General features: G+C 42.8%; 1 protein-coding gene across 1 annotated transcript in view; it reads right to left on the reverse strand.

The window, feature by feature from the left end:
- Positions 1-17,005, reverse strand: part of PRMT8 (protein arginine methyltransferase 8) — a 104,681-nt gene that overhangs the window by 44,165 nt on the left and 43,511 nt on the right. The window contains exons 2-3 of the mRNA XM_045004386.1: positions 6,110-6,295; positions 2,436-2,591 (exon numbers count right to left, since the gene is read on the reverse strand). Coding sequence (XP_044860321.1) covers positions 2,436-2,591; positions 6,110-6,295 — 342 coding nt within the window. The remainder of the gene's footprint in view (positions 1-2,435; positions 2,592-6,109; positions 6,296-17,005) is intronic.

Below are 17,005 nucleotides of genomic sequence, written 5' to 3' on the forward strand. Positions count from 1 at the left end.
CTCCTGCTCCACCTCTGTACTCGCTTCCCTGGTCACACTGACCCTCCTTCACTTGTTTGAAACTCATGGATACTACTAGAAGGTCACTAACGAAGAAGGCAGTGAGAAAGGAATACATTCAAGACCTTGAACTGGGAGACAAGAGGAGAACTAGATAAGTGAACTGGGACTTGGATGAGAGGAGAAGAGGATGAGAGAACAGTTAGAAATAAGAGAGTGTTGTTAGTGACTCTCTGGCTCATAAGTTAGGTGTGTACATGGTTAACATTAAAAAGTCAGCATTTACCAATAATTCCCACAGGGGCTATCTGAGGCACCACAGTTATTTCCTATTTTACATCTAGAGAAAAAAGCCCTGTGTGATAACTCTTTGAAAATGTTGGCTTTTTAACATGCACTCAGGCCCAGGGTGTTTGAGGCTCTTAACTACCACATAGGCAGCACCGAGTTCAGTTCTGTTCTGAAAAGTGGCCATAAAAACAGAATTGCCTGGTGCTCCATCTTTATTGTCACTGAGGCTTCAGGTCAAATGTGCTCAGTTTACAGGCAAAAATATGTGCTTGCCAACTGCCAGCCCTGCATATTCAGTCTAGGCTCTAAAGCTAACATTTTCAATAGTGGCTTCGAATTTGGCTGTATCCATTTTGCACACCCCAACCTGACACACCTGGTGCCTCAGATTAGGCACCCAAAAATTGTGGCATCCAAAATCTAGGGCCACTTTTGAAAATTTGGGCCTAAGAGTCAAGCTGAGTTCTTTGCATTTCATACTTCATCAGTAAGGCTACCTTTTAGTCACAGGTATTTTTAGTAAAGGTCATGGACAGGTGATGGGCAGTAAACAAAAATTCGCAGCCCGAGACCTGTCCATGACTTTTACTGTATCCCTGACTAAAACTTGGGGTGCGGCGGCTCAGAGGGGCAGCTCAGGGGGTGCCGTGGGTGCTGAGAGGATGTGGGCTGGGGGGCGCAGAAGGTACTTGGGGGAGGTGTGGCCTGGGTGGGGGCACCACGGGTGCTGGGGAGCGTGGTGGAGGGGCCATCGTGGATGTAGTGGGGGGGCACTGCGGGTGCTGGTGGGGGGAGGTTGGCAGGACCCGGGCAGGTTCCCTACCCAGCTCCCGGGAAGTGGCGACCTCCAGCTCCTACCTCCACATGCTGCCTCCACTCTGCCCCAAGCCCTGGTTCTGCAGCTCCCACTGGCTGAAAACTGTAGCCAGTGGGAGCTGTGGGCGGAGGCAGCACATGGAGCTAGGAGCTGAGGGAGGGGAGTTCCTGTTGCCCTTCCGGGGAAGCCCCACTCCAGGTAAGCACCGCCCCACACTCCAATCCCCAGCCCTGAGCCCCCCACCCACCCAAACTCCTGCTGCTTGGGGTTAGGGGGGCCTGAGCATGTCCCAGCAGCAGCCAGTACGACTGGCACAAGGGCTGCCCAAGCTGCTCAGGCGGTTCCTGAGCCAGGCAGGCAGGCCGCTACAGAAGTCACGGAGGTCACAGAAAGTCATGGAATCTGTGACCTCTGTGACAAACATAGAGCTTTATTCATCAGTAATAGTACAGATCCTTCACTTAGGCCCTGAATTAAATCTGTCTGGGCAACCCTTTTGTCTTCATTTCACAGCTGTAACTAATTGGAACTTAGAAAACAATTTTGTCAATGGAGGAATAAAAGAAGGAATAAAATCCAGCTCACTCTCTGAGCTGTTTTGACTCTGCAGGGCAAACAGGAGTGAAAAACAATAAGAACTTTCATCAATCACTTTGAAGTCACCAGAAATAGCTCTGAATACAGAAAGGGAGCAGACTTGTTGAGTAAGAAGATACAACTTTTACACAATCACTTCTCAGAGTAGAACTGCACTTTAGTGTTCCCTACGTACAGTACATTTAAAGTAATCATTCCCTGCCTTTTCTGAGAAGTGGAGTAATGGATATGGAAAGGTTACAGATGCTTTCTGTTTCAGCTCCTTTAGTTGTTATGCACAGGGAGGCTAGATTGGAGGAATTTGTTTTTGGTGCTTTGAAGGTCCCAAGAACATAAGAAAAATCAGAAAAAGCAGCACACTCCCTATCAACTTTTCCATGAGGAGCAAATGCCTTTAATGTTTGCAGGAAAAAGAGACTGCTTTTTTTTTTTACTAGGATCAGTGCAGGCCACACACACAACAATCACAAGGAAACACGAAACAGCTAAAAGAGGGATCCCTTCACTCTTTTGAAAGGATGTCATCGGCCAGATCCTTAGCTGGTGCAAATCGGCATAGCTCCACTGAATCAATGGAGCGGCACCCATTTATGCCAGCTGAGGATCTGGCCCACAATGTAAGGTTGTAGGTCAAAACAAGACATGGAAACACATGAAAAAATAAAAGAAAACCTACGTTTCCCCCTCTCTCCTTCTCCAAAATAAAGTTGTTAGGAAAAATTCTTCTTACCCCGTACACCTTCTTGGCTCCTGCCTTGGCAGCAAACATTGAGAGGATTCCTGTGCCACTTCCAACATCCAATACAATCTTATCCTTAAAAACATGTTTATTGTGATACATGGAGTTTCTATATGTTAATGTGCGCACCTCATCCTTTAACATTTCCTGTGTTGAAAGAAGGCATCACATGTTTACTCATGGGGTAGGATTCATTGCGTCATTAAAATTTAACATATTCACCAGCTGAAAAGTTTTTCAGGTTGTTTGGGACACAACCAGGATTCATTACAGATCAAGACAACTTTAAAATGCAAACCATGAAGAACTTGAAATAGTAAGAATCAGCATTGTCTCATTCATCTATTCTTATTTCCCTCAAATATTATTTTACTGTTAAAAATGGTGACCAGAAATTATAGTCAATCCACAGTACTGCTGTGAGCATAGGCAAAAATGGTGCAAACCTCCTCACTCTCCTCCCCTGTGGGCTTTCTGCTGAGACCACAACCAAGAATGAACATTGCAGTGGTTGTGGCAGTCTTTATAATACAGACACCTCCACAAGGAACTGGGCTTAGACTATCTCCAATAGGTTTCACATAGGTCACCAGACAGACTGTAAATAGTACGACTGTCACTACTCACCTGGATATGAATTGGTGAAATAAGATAATTTTTTTTCACATCATAGTGTGTTTCCCCAATAGGTGGGGTAGTTATTATTATTCCTCTTTTACAAGTTGGGGGTGAGGACTGGAGCGCAGAGAGATTGAGGACTAAATATTCTATTGTCCAATAATTATGGGAGCCCATCTTGAGATTCCTAGGTGTCTTTACTTGGGCACCCAAAAAACAGAGGAACTCAAGTTGAGTAGACACTTGTGAACATGTCAGCTCAACAGACTTGCCCAAAGTTTCACAGCTAATAGTTTCAGACCTAGGAATAGCACCCAAGGGTACGTCCACACTTCCCGCCGGATCGGTGGGTAACGATCGATCTATTGGGGATCGATTTATCACATATCGTCTAGACGCGCTAAATCGATCCCCGAACGCTCTGCTGTCGACTCCGGAACTCCACCAGGGCAAGAGGCGGAAGCGGAGTCGACAGGGGAGCTGTGGCTGTTGATCCCGCGCCGTGAGGATGAGAGGTAAGTTGATCTAAGATACGTCGACTTCAGCTACGCTATTCTCGTAGCTGAAGTTGCGTATCTTAGATCGATCGGGGGAAGGCAGGGGCAGTGTAGACCAGGCTCCAGTGTAGACGAGGCCCAAGTCTCCTGACTCACATTTTACTCTCCTATTCCCTGCAGCTCACTGCCTCACTACTAGAAGGATCTTAGTCCAGTTTCTAGTGGGTATGTGTGCAGTATCTAGAGGTTAACTCTTGATCGGTCCCTTTAGGCATTCACTTCCTTCTTCTGAAGTTGCCACTGTTAGGGGCCAATTCCTTTCTCACACCAATTGTACATAGGTGTAACTCTATTCACATCAGTGGAGTTAATCCTCATTTGCACTAGTGTGAGGAAAATCAAACAAAATGGGGAAATATTTTCAAAAACACAAGTGATTTAGGCACCTAAATTCCATTTTCAAAAGTGGCTTAGGCACTAAGGAGCCACTCAGGTGCTTGTGAAAATGTTATCTATTATGTCTAAAAGGCAATAACTTTGATTACTCCTGCTGTCCTCTGAATAATTTTAGGCAGTAGGATGAATGCGTGTTGAATGCCAAGATGTATGAAAGCCCCAATGCCTAGCAGATGGAAGCACTAGTGCACAAGATTACTATACATTGGTTGCTTGTCTGTCTGTCTGGGTGGGTTACTTTTAAGGAGACTGGTTATATCCATAACTGTTGACCTGTAAGGGGACGTTTTCTCATGGAGTGTGGCTTGATATAACATACTGAAAAGGGTAGAGCGGAAGTCTGATTCCACTTAGCATGAAGTAGGAGCTGCTGTGGCAGTATTAAGCCTGGTCCAATCCATGTTGCTTGTTTCTCACTACTGATCTGACACATTATGGCACCATTTAATGTTTCCTGAGCATGTGCTTTTATGGCCTGATTTTCAAAAACAAAATATATTTTATGAATGCAAAATTTGACCTTAGGGATGAGATTTTCAAAGCTGCCTAGGGGATTTGCAAGCCCAACTGTCATTAATTGGAATGGGAATACAATGTCTAAATCTGTTTAGTGGCTTTGAAAATCTCAGCCTAAGTATGGATTTAGCAGCTTAGCTTTAGGTACCCAGATTTGAAATATGTTCCTGTAACTCTTTATAGACAGAGAGGATGACACATCCTTTGCTCCAAGCTGCTTGCAAGCCAAGGCCCAGATCATTTCCTCCATATTTTTGCATGCAAAGGATGCTATTAAACTACCCAATAACTGTCAGAACAGGGAGGCAGTTGCACTGAAGTGGTAGCAACCTTCTCCCTCCCTTCCTGTGGAGAATCCCTTTTGTGTTAATTATGCATATTTGGGGTGAATTATGCATATTTGTAGATTTCAAAGGTGGAGAGGTTGTTAGGCAGGGAGGGGCTGCTGTCTCAGCGACCCTATACCAAACTTGTTCAATTTATTTACAAACATAAAAATATTTTTCTAACTACTACTCCTGAAACTCACCCTGGGATCTGAGAGACAAGCTGGGCTCTTTCTGTCTCATGCATCACCACTAGTATTAAAATTTCTGCTGTTCTAATATAATCCTTAGGTACAACTGTACAATTCCATTGTTCTCACATCATGTTATGCCTTCTTCAATACCTTTTTGGTCTCCTTCTCTCACAGCTGTCTCTGTGTCTTCTTCCATAATGCCCCTCGTGCGTTGAGTGCCCTTCCAAAATCTATTTGTCAAGCTTCCATCCTGACCTCATTCAAATCGCTATTAAAAGCTGCAGCATCTCCTATAAAATGCCTAAAACCCTCTGAACATGGCACAGAAAAAGATGTAACTAAGAACAGGAAAATTCCAAACAGCAACAAGATCCAGTAGCCAAACAAAATACACAAGTGGCGGAAAAAAACTCCCCCACAATGAAAAATCCCAACAAAACACAAATCAAAATAAAGGAAACAAATCCTAGTTAGCCACAGCTGAAAGGATGCCACAGACTTTGATGACCTCACTGTAATTACTGCATGGGCATTAAAGATTCCATGATGTGTCTTCTAAATGACAGATTTCTCTGGAGTCCTTACCAAATTTTCCCTTAGACAAATGCTTGTATCTCCCATTGAAATCAATAGGAGCTTGGCATGCATGTCTGAAGGGAGAATATGGCCCACTGTGTACTGTACGCAGCATCTGTGTTACTAAATTGGTATGTCCTTTCCATGAGGGTAGACCATTCTGCAAACCTTATAGTCATGCTAAGTACCACTTACTTTAAGGTGAAATTCCTCACTGTGCAGAGAGCCAGTACAAGTTCCATGCACCCTTGCCAGCTTCTTTTGAGAATTTAAATGATACATAGGCCTTGAAGTGGCCCTCTGCCCAGGGGTGGAGTTCATCATTAGCACTTAATCAGAGGAACCATTGCCATGAGTAAAGATTGCAGAATCAGGTCTTTAGCAAATTGGTGCATCCAGTAGGAGGGGGGTGGGAAATCAACCATGAAATCACTGAAAACATGTTGCCTTTCCATATTTTTACCAAGAAAAGAAAGCCTTACCTCGTGGATTCCAAAGTGAGCATAGGAATCAAAATAGTAATCCCTGGATGTCATTTCTTCTGGATTCAGGAGTTTTGCCATCTTGCCTCGGCCTGGGCAGCTCGGTTGCAAAGGTACATGAATGACTGATTGAACAGGCTTCGGAATGACAATAGGCTGAGGAGGCTGTGAAGGGCCACTACAGACCTAGAAAGATGTGAAATATTATTGCAATGGTCATTAGTCACAGAACATTCCTCTGCATGTTCATTGCTGTCTCTGTCTTACCAGCGATACTATTATTATTACAGTAAGTTAGCTACAACGCAGGGGTGGCATGGTCCAATGAATGGAATGTAAGGATGGGAGCCATGAACAGCTGCTTTTTAATCCTCTTTAATTTACTTGCTGTGTGGACCTTGGAAAAGTTCCTTGCCTGATTCTCCATTGCCCTGAACCTTGTGTAGTCATGTACAACAATGCAAAGAGGGTGAAAAGTGGGTATAAAATGCTAGCACTGGTATGAGTGGAGAACTTTGGTGCGTTCTTATGTTCACCACCTTTGCACTTATGTCAATGACTATACAAAGTGCAAGTCAATGGAGATTTGGGCCTTCTCTTTTAGCTTTTTCCTCTGTAAGACTGTGGCAATAATCTTTACCATCCTACCTCATAATATGTGAATTTTGGTAAACAAAAAGGGTCCCTGCACAGAAGAGCTCGTAGTCAAAGGACCATCCTACAAGATACTGAACACCTCCTGCAAGGAACTGAGAGTTCTCTCTTCATCTGAAAGTCCCTCAAGGTTCAAAGAAACAGCTGCTGGGGGCTGAGCAGGATATGTTACCCCTAACTTTTACTCTTCTGATGCTGATGGCATGCTCAGCATGGATATAAGACTCATGTATCTCCACTCCCCCACAATTTTCTGTGTAATTGCACCTCTTTCAGCACAATTTCAATAGGGACCTGAGGGCACACATCACTTCACAGGATCAGACTTGATAGCTACAATGAGTAGAAAGGATGTTTGAATACAATACAGAACACAGAATGTTGTATTAACATTATATCTGGAAAAAGTCATGGATGATGTGGGTTCTTAAATATATCTCCATCTTTAATTCTAGCATGAAGCAAAATTCTGAACAGCGAGAAAAATTACGAGAGGCATCAAAATCTCAGAGGAATGTGAAAGTTGCCCTACCGTTTACGGATCATCACCATTAATTTATTTGTACAGAAAGCCATGGAAATTCCTCCACCTAAAATATTCCATCCTTATTCTACTTGTTCTCGGGTTTAAAATTCACTAATTCCCCAGCCATGACTTCATTTGATGCAACTTCTGCTAGATATTTTTTCTGAGGTTTGAATTATCATTTGCAGTTTAGTGTTGCAAGAGATCAATCACTTGTACTGTCTCTGAATAGCACCAATTAGCCTAGTTTAACTTACTTTGATAAAAAAAATGGCTTTAACCTTTCTTTCCTGGCTCATGTATAATTTTAAACATGTCTTCTTTTGATGGTTTCTTTGGTCCATCTGTGTAAAATGAATAGTAATAACTTACATTCCTGCAATGCCTTTCATCCTGAAGGATCTAAAAACACGTTCATCATAGAAGCTGGAGATGGAAAAGACCTAGCTCACCCAGTCCATCTCCCAGCCACTGCAGGATTGTTCCCTATTATTGGTTTGTTTTAATAGTCCCATGCAATGGAGCTTCAGCTACTTCTCTAGGGAGACTATTCCACATCTCATTTCATTAAGACTTTTTCATAATAGTTATCTACATTTTTCTCCTCGTAATTTCATCCCATTACTTCTAATTATACCACCATGTAATACCCTAAACAATTCCTTTCCCTCCTTGGTGTTGCACCTATCAAATGTTTGCAGACTGTAATCATTTCCCTCTACCCCTTTTGCTTCCTAAATCAAGTTATCTAGACCCAAGTTCATTTTGTCGCTATTCTTTGCACTTTCTCCACTTCGTTACTGTCTTTGAGATAGTGAAATGCTCAATGCAATAGTCTATGGGCAGTTGCACAAGAGCCATATATGGTACAGGAGAGAGAATCTATCACCCTTTTGTTCAATGATGCCATGCCTATTGTATGTGAAACCTAAAGGGACACTGGCCTTTTTTATGGTCATAGTGTAAATTCATGTCTAATTTGCTGTCAACTGAAGATGCTTATCTATAAGGAGCCAATATGGCCTTATGGTTAAGGCACTTAGCATAGCTCTCAGGAGATCGAGATTCAATTCCTGAGTTTATCTCCAACTTCCCATGTGAGCTTGGGCAGGTCATTTAGGGTTTGTCTATATTAGGGTATGAGGTCAAGGTTTACTAACCACAAACTTTTTCCATAATGTAGACACAGAAAGGAGGGAACCTCCGTGTTCCTGGTTGGAGAGAGCTGGTCTTACACCAACTGGTTCCTCTCTTTACAAAGGAAATGACGGAGCACTGCCATTCTCTGCAATCTCTCACAGAGCAGCCACTATATTTTTCCTTTAGACGCTGCAGCTGGTTTTTGGCAAAGGCCTGTATATCCAGACAGTGCCAAGTTAATAACTGTTATCATACTATTAAGACTGCATTATTTCTGAAAAATTGCACTTTGCATTACTAGTACACTGGAGATTTTCCAAATGAAAGAGATATAAATATTGAAGCACCTGGAATAAGCACTGTAATCACTTCTGTAGATGATACTGTAGTACATGGCTATGGGTTGGAGAAGAATAGTCTTGTGACTGGAACTCAGGAGACATGTGTTCTGTTCCCAGGTCTGCCATAGACGCTGTGACTGATCTTAATCAAGTCAGCTAATTTTTCCGTGCCTCAGTTATCCATCTGTCAAATGGGGAGAGTAATAATTCCCTCCTCAGAGGATGCTGTGAAAACAAATTCATTGATGTATGTGAGGCACTCAGATACTATGACAATGAACACCATAGGAAAGCCAGCGAATGCTGCCAGAACACTGGAAAACAAGGAAGAGGAATATGTTGAAAGAATGTCTATTGTCTTGGAAACAATAAAGTCTGCAAGTCTGAAGCTCAGCGAAGAGAAGTGCTTGCTGAAGCAGAAACAGCTAGACTTCTTTGGACATGTTAGAAATGCTCCAGATGAAAGCCAAGCTCCAGAGAAAAGCCATTAAAGAAAGGCAGCTTCCTGAATCTATTCTAGAACTGAAAAGAAGCCTAGGTTTGATTTACTAGCTTAGCAGATGTATATCTGACCTGTCAGAAACAATACATCCTTTGAATAACTCCTGAGAAGGACGAGCACCTGGATTGGAGCCAGCACCAGAGCAGGCATTCTACAGAGTCTAACAGCTCCTTTCTGAAGCCCCAATACTTACTTCCTATGTTGCCAGTAAGCCCAACCATTATAGGTATGGATGCCACTGATTATGAATTAAGGGGACTATTACTGCAAGATCTTAATAGTCTACTGAAACCAGTCACATACTGCTCCAGAACACTGATTAATTCGGAGACCTATTGACATCCAAAATAATATGGTAAAAAGCTACCCAGTGAGTCATCCATCAACGCGCCCAGCAATTCTGCCCACCTGCAGAGGACACTGTTGTTTGGAGACACTTGACGATGACCTACAACCAGGCTTTCCAGTATTTGGGGTTTAAGTTTAGAAGAAAGGGTGAAACAAGTTGGTCCTGTCACTTCTTTGGCAACATTGTTAAAGAAAACACTAGGTAAGATATATTGAACCTAATACACATGCCCAGGGTCATATTGATCTCCAGATTTGGGGTTGGCAAGGAATTTCCCCCCAGGTCAGATTGGCAGTGACCTTTGGGGTTTCTTTTTCCTTCCCTCTGCAGCACTGGGTGTGGCTCTCCTGGTAGGATCATCTGTGTATATCTCACCTAATCAATTCCTTACCATTGCAAAGGCCTTGACCATTGGTGGCACCTTGGTCTCCCCTGTTCTCTGTCTGTGGCACGTAACAGTTAAATTTCCTGAGGATTAAAATGCTTTAGTCTAACTAAAGTCTTTGGGATCACTATAGAGTTGTGCTGGGATAAACAAACCCCATATGGGACAATATGGGGTTAATGAGCTAATGTGGGCTCAGGTGGCTCTGCTCCTTTGCACGTGTGAGAAATGTTAGTCTTGGAGTGAGGAGCTTAAGAGGAAGAGTCCCTGCTAGTTGACGGCACACCAGGAAGGAGAGCAGGCCCTCAGTGCTCATCTCCTGAAGAGAGGGCTGACCAAAGGCAGGAGCTCCCCACCCAACAGTATGCGCTCCTTCATGTGCCCTTCCTGAGGAAAGGGATGGCCGGATGCTGACACACCTTGAGAGGGAACCATTCCCCACTTTCACCTGTGAACTCAGTTTATTTATGTTAAGTCTCCTTGTTCTTGTTAGTTGACTACCCTGGAAGGAGCAAGACTGTAAAGTGACCTGGCTGGAGGGCCAAGTCACAGGAAGAGGCAGATGTCTGCAGGCCCAGAGCATTGGTTGGCAGGTGGTACCCGATCAGAAGAGAGCTGCTATGCCATGCCTGGCCATAAGGAGGTGCTAGCATTGAGTCAACCCTTTCACAGGGGTAACTGGGTGAAACTTAATGGCCTGTGATAAGCAGGAGGTCAGACTAGATGATCTATATGACCTTCTCATAAAAAAACTGGGGAAATACAACCTAGATGGAGCTACTATAAGGTGGGTGCATAACTGGTTGGAAAACCATTCCCTGAGAGTAATCAGTGGTTCACAGTCAAGCTTGAGAGCATAGCAAATGGGGTCCTACAGGGATCAGTTCTGGGTCAAGTTCTGTTCAATATCTTCATCAATGATTTAGATAATGGCATACTGAGTACTGTGACAAAGTTCCTCCTCTACCTTGGTGGGTCCTGCGCTTATTGGAGGATTTGCTCACCTCAGTGATCTTCCCCTCTGGTGGAACCCACAATCTGAGTCAACTCCTCCTGTGTCTGATCAGGTGTTGGGAGGTTTGGGGGGAACCCGGGCCCGCCCTCTACTCCGGGTTCCAGCCCAGGGCCCTGTGGATTGCAGCTGTCTATAGTGCCTCCTGTAACAGCTGCATGACAGCTACAACTCCCTGGGCTACTTCCCCATGGCCTCCTCCAAACACCTTCTTTATCCTCAGCACGGGACCTTCCTCCTGGTGTCTGATAATGCTTGTACTCCTCAATCCTCCAACAGTACTCTCTCTCTCTCTCTCTCTCTCTCTCTCTCTCTCTCTCTCAGCTCCTTGGGCCTCTTGCTCCCAGCTCCTCACACCCGAATCTCACTGACTAACTGGGAGGCTTTTAACTAGTTCCAGCCAGCCCTTGATTGGCTTCAGGTGGCCCAATCAAAGTAGCTATCTCCACTGCCTTCTAGAAAGATCTTAATTGGCCCCAAGTGTCTTGATTAACCTGGAGCAACTGCCATTTGGTTACCATGGTACTAGGGATTTGGTTAGCCTAGGGCTAACATACCTGTTCCTTACTACTTTACTGTAGCCATCTGGCCTTGCCCCATCACAGTACACATAAAGTTTGCGGACGATACCAGGCTGCGAGGGGTTGCAAGTTCTTTGGGGGATAGGTTTAAAATTCAAAATGATATGGACAACCTGGAGAAATGATCTGAAGTAAATAGGATGAAATTCAATAACGACAAATGCAATGTACTCCTCTTAGGAAGAAACAATCAATTGCACACATACAAAATGGGAAATGATTGCCTAGGAAGGAGTACTGCAGAAAGGGATCTGGGGGTCATAGTAGATCACAAGATAAATATGAGTCAACGGCATAACACTGTTACAAAAAAAGAAAACATCGTTCTGGGATGTATTAGCAGGGTGTTGTAAAAAAGACATGAAAAGTAATTCTTCCGCTCTACTCCGCACTGATTAGGCCTCAACTGGAGTTTTGTGTCCAGTTCTGGGTGCCACATTTCAGGAAAGATGTGGAAAAATTGGAGAAAGTCCAAAGAAGAGAAACAAAAATGATTAAAGGTCTAGAAAACATGACCAATGAGGGAAGATTGATAAAATAGGGTTTGTTAAGTCTGGAGAAGAGAAGACATGATAACAGTTTTCAAGTACATAAAAGGTTGTTACAAGAAGGAGGGAGAAAAACTGTTCTCGTTAACCTAGGACAAGAAACAATGGGCTTAAATTGCAATAAGGGTGGTTTAGGCTGGACATAGGAAAAGCTTCCTAAAAGTCAGGGTGGTTTAGCACTGGAATAAATTGCCCAGGGAAGTGGTGGAATCTTTGTCATTGGAGATTTTTAAGAGCAGGTTAGACAAACACCTGTGAGGGATGGTCTAGATAATACTTAGTCCTGCCATGAGTGCAGAGGACTGGACTAGACCTCTCGAGGTCTGTTCAGTTCTATGATTCTATAATTCTATCTATGGTCCTCTCTGGCCTTAAACTCTATGAAACTAACATGTCCTTTTCCTTCGTGGTCTCCAGTAGCATGGAGTCTTATGCCTGCAGAGTCCCTTTGAAGCCAGCAGGATTCCTCATGGGCCTAAGGCTCCATCTTAGATCTTGCTGCATAAGTGGGGCCTTACTGAGTATACAAAAGACTTTGGCTGAGATTTTGAAAGCCACCTATACGATGTGGATGCCCAATTCCCATTAATTTTCATACATTAATTTAAATGAGACTTGGGCATTCAAATACCCGAGGCAGCTTTGAAAATCTCAGCTTTTTTCATGCACCACCATCTGACTCTGCAGTGAGGCAAGAAGGAGTTGGGGGATGGGAAACATGCAAAACTCTTTTAATTACTTTCAATTTTTAGGAAACTGTGAAGAAAATTGAGGTGTGTCAAGAAAAGAAAATTAATTTCCAAGGTTACACAAGTCCTGCTCTTCCTTGACATTGCCATGGAGATAGGGTCTTGGAGACTAAGATTCAAATCTTGAAGAGAAGACTGATAAAACTGATGCTCAAACTGCAATTTTCTTTCCTGTCAAACTTATTTATGAATACAAGTAATATATTTCCATGGGTACTGAGCAGGCTAGTGATATTTTATATTCAAAAAATCCTACACCATCATTAAAAGAGATTCAAAATGCTAATAGAGTTTGATTTGTAAAAATTCAGATCATTCAAAATTCTGTGTCAAATATTTCTGTAGATTTTGAATTTCAATGAGCCAGATTCTCTCCTGTGTCAGGACCACTGGAACAAAGCAGCCCCAGACGGATCTCCCCAGCACAGTGGGGATTATCACTTGGTTTAGCACACAGTCACCATAGCAGATCCTGCAATGCAGCTCTCCCTGCAGTGGGGAAATGGCTCGTGACCAGGGGTGGATGGCAAAGCTGGGGCATCCTGGTGAACACTGGCTCCCATGATGGCCTCTTGGGGCCTCATTAGCAGATAGCACAAGTTATGGCAACCTTTAGCTTCTTTGATTTATGTACTGTGGGAACCAGACTGGTCCCAGGTTTAGGGGAGTGCAAACCCCTCCTGAGTTTTGTTGAGTGCTTATTGGCCTGAGCAGAGTACCTCAGCCATTGTCTATACACACTGAATTTTTTCTGTCAGGGATTTATTTCAGTATTTGAAGTGCCCCGGTACTACAGTAATGTGTGGTATGAAAATCTACATAGATTATAGATATGGAATCTAATCTAAACAGACAGACAATATTCCTTGGATGTGATTATTTAAATGTACCACCTATTTGGCAACGTTTGTTTGTTTTTTTCAAAAAACAGGGCCTTGAAAGTCTTGGCCCAAGTGTTTCTTGTCTTTTCTCTGTTGGATTCTTCTTATTGTGTTTAATTTGTAGCCTTGGTTTTTCTGTTCTCAAAACTAGGACTAAAGGGCCTGATCCTCAGCTGTAAATCCTCTAATTATTCCAGTTTACACCAGTTGGAGTTCTGGCCCCATACGTTTATGTAAGTTTTGTGAAAAATACAGATCTACGCAATGTTAACAATTTCTCAGGAGTCAAACCGACTCGGTAGAATAGTGGGGTATATAGCTGTGAATTACAGGTGCTTGGATGTAGCTTACTACTTTGCCGGACACTTAAGTCACACATTTACCTGACTTTTCTAGCTTGAGTGCCAAACTGTCTGGAGAGTATGTTTGCACAACATCAGATGAATTTGTTATGGACAATGATCCACAATTTGTCAAAAAGCAGTCATATCCTTTATGAACAACTGTAACTTTGACTGCATTGTAACCATTTCACATTATCCCCAAGCTAATGGTAAGCCTGAGAGAGCTATGCAAACTGTAAAGCATGCTCTGAAACAAGAGGATCAATTTTTAGCTTTCCTCAGTTATAGAACATAAATGCCACCAAGTATGGCCCAGGCCCAGCACAGCTGAATCTGGGCAGACAGCTGGGGACACCAAATTCCACCCTATGTGGCAAAATCTCAGACAAGCCAAAGCAAAAGATGCATATAAATTTCAATTTGATCAGGGCATGTCTGACATACTGGGATTTAAGGGGGACGGAAATTAGACTTTGAGAAGGGATGGGCAATGCCTACTATTGTGCAAGATTTGTAGGTTCTGCACTGTCAAGACATGCACATTCCACCTTTACTACACAGGAACTAGAGACAGGACTAGCGTACAAACTCCTTTGCAAAACTGTCCAGATCATCAAGAACAAATGAAGATTGATTCTTCCTCAAGTGTTATGATCAATACCTCCAGAAGAAGAGTGATCAGGAAACCTGAGCATTGTGGAGACCACAGGTCAGATTATGTCCACTGTCCAGCCCCTAACATTTGCACAAGGGATGGAGTGGATATAAAGAGCATCTCCCTGGAAATTAAACTTTCATTATTATTATGAGAGCATTCAGATGCACAGCTTAGAAGTGAACAGCTGGTGATTGTAAGGCTACGTACGAAATAACCAGTAGGAGGTGACTGCAAATGAGATGATGTAACATTATAGGCATGCAGCAATTCCCCATATTGTTGGAGTTACTGTATCCACCTTACACATAACCACATCATATACCATTTGAAAGTTTATTTTATGTAGGTTTAGAAAAAGTATGATGTGGAGCTGTCAAGTGGTGCTGTAAGCTTCTCAGTGGGGTGAAACAATGGTACCCAAAATGAGAGAGTGTTATATTTTTGCACAACTCCAGAAACACTACAACATGAGTATGCCTACAGTTCTTACCGTTAAGTTAATTTCACCACCTTAATGTGGGCAAAGCTACCAAACAACAATGTATTAAAAGATTTGTATTGGTTTTGTATGGGCAAGTATTTTTTTTCTCCCAGAAATGATGGAGCTATTTAGGACATGGCAAAAATGGCCAATTTTAACATTTTGCAAGATACTAACATGAACTGTTTCATATTGCATATTCTTAATTGTCAAATATCTCACAAGTGATTATAATAGTTTTCTATAATTTTAACTGAAATTTGCTGACCACATCAGTCTCACACCAAAGGGTGTGCACTAGTAGCAGTAGATTGCGTGTCCATAGTTTTTTACTGCATAGTGGGTAGATATTCCTAATGTAATGCTTCTCCATTTGTAAGTTTTTGTACATGCAATGTAGCATCTAGTCTGCCTGGTAGGAGGTTTTAATTTGTAATTGTGTAACCATGCAGTCCTAGCCTATGAAATATTCTAGAAACTAGCTTTTTAATTCAATCACACTTATGCATGGGTCAGTATTTGGTGTTAGAGATAACACTATTATGACTATGCAAAAGCTATGAGAGAAAGATGTGGCCTAGCAAGAAGTAGTGAAGACAGTTCACAAGCAAGTCCTTGCCTCTGCATTTTAGAGAGATGAAGAGCGTGTTACAGCTCTTACCAGCCATGTCATCAACAATACAACAAAGCCATCTGATCCTGAATCACATCATGAGATGCTTATCAACATATCTATTGGACTGCATGAAGCATCATATGTACAAGAGTCACTACTGAAAATAGTGAAGAACAAATGGAGAGATTTGTTAAAGAGGCACTTGATACTGATGTGACATAGCTTCTTCAGTCCAATCAAGAAATTTGGCATCAGAACATTTGATGACATGGCCAAGAAGACCAAATTTAAGTCTGGCAAGGGAGAGACAATCACAGAAGCTATAAGTCCAGAAATTGTTTTCTGCAGAGCCTGGTCCTTAGCAAAATGCAGAGATTATGTTTCAATGGCAACTATTCTTAGTCACCCAATAGGACAGTGCCTATGTCCCTCTTCCATACTGATGAAACAATGAGAAGAGGAGACAAAGCTGAATTAGGGCATCAGCTAGAAGCTCAGACTGAAAGAATCCATGAGCTAGACCAGTGCTTCTCAAAGTGGTGGTCCGTGGACCAGTGCCAGTCTGTGAGCCATCTGCTGCTGGTGCGTGGAGAGTTTCCTCATAAGAGCGTCGAATAGGATAATAATATGGCACCGGTCCCTGGCACATTGGGAAAAAAAATTGCCAGTCCCCCACATCAGATAGCTTGAGAAGCACTGAGCTAGACCATGCAACAAAGAAACCACAGTGTGCATCAGAGATGCCATGGCTGTTATACAAATGATGATTGGAGATAAATTCCACACATTCAGTGACTTGGCTGCTAAGTACTTGAGGCAGGTACTAAAAGGATTTGACAAAGCTAATTCTATAATCCAAGTCTTTGACAGCTACGACAACAGTAACTCTATGAAAACTGCAGAAGGACACATCAGACAGGATCTAAGGTTGGATGCAAGAAATACCAGGTGATTGGTGGATGCCCTGTGTCTCCATGGGAAAAAGTTTCTAAATGTGGCATCCATTTGTAAAATTCCTCTGTGAATTATGTGGTTCACAGTATACCTGAGAGTGTAGGAGCACACCCAACACAAACACTTTTTGCTGGAGGTGAAGTAGCAAAATCCATCACCAATAGACTTTTAATCA

The sequence above is a fragment of the Mauremys mutica genome, chromosome 1 (genome assembly GCF_020497125.1).
Source record: "Mauremys mutica isolate MM-2020 ecotype Southern chromosome 1, ASM2049712v1, whole genome shotgun sequence".
NCBI classification, from domain to species: Eukaryota; Metazoa; Chordata; order Testudines; family Geoemydidae; genus Mauremys; species Mauremys mutica.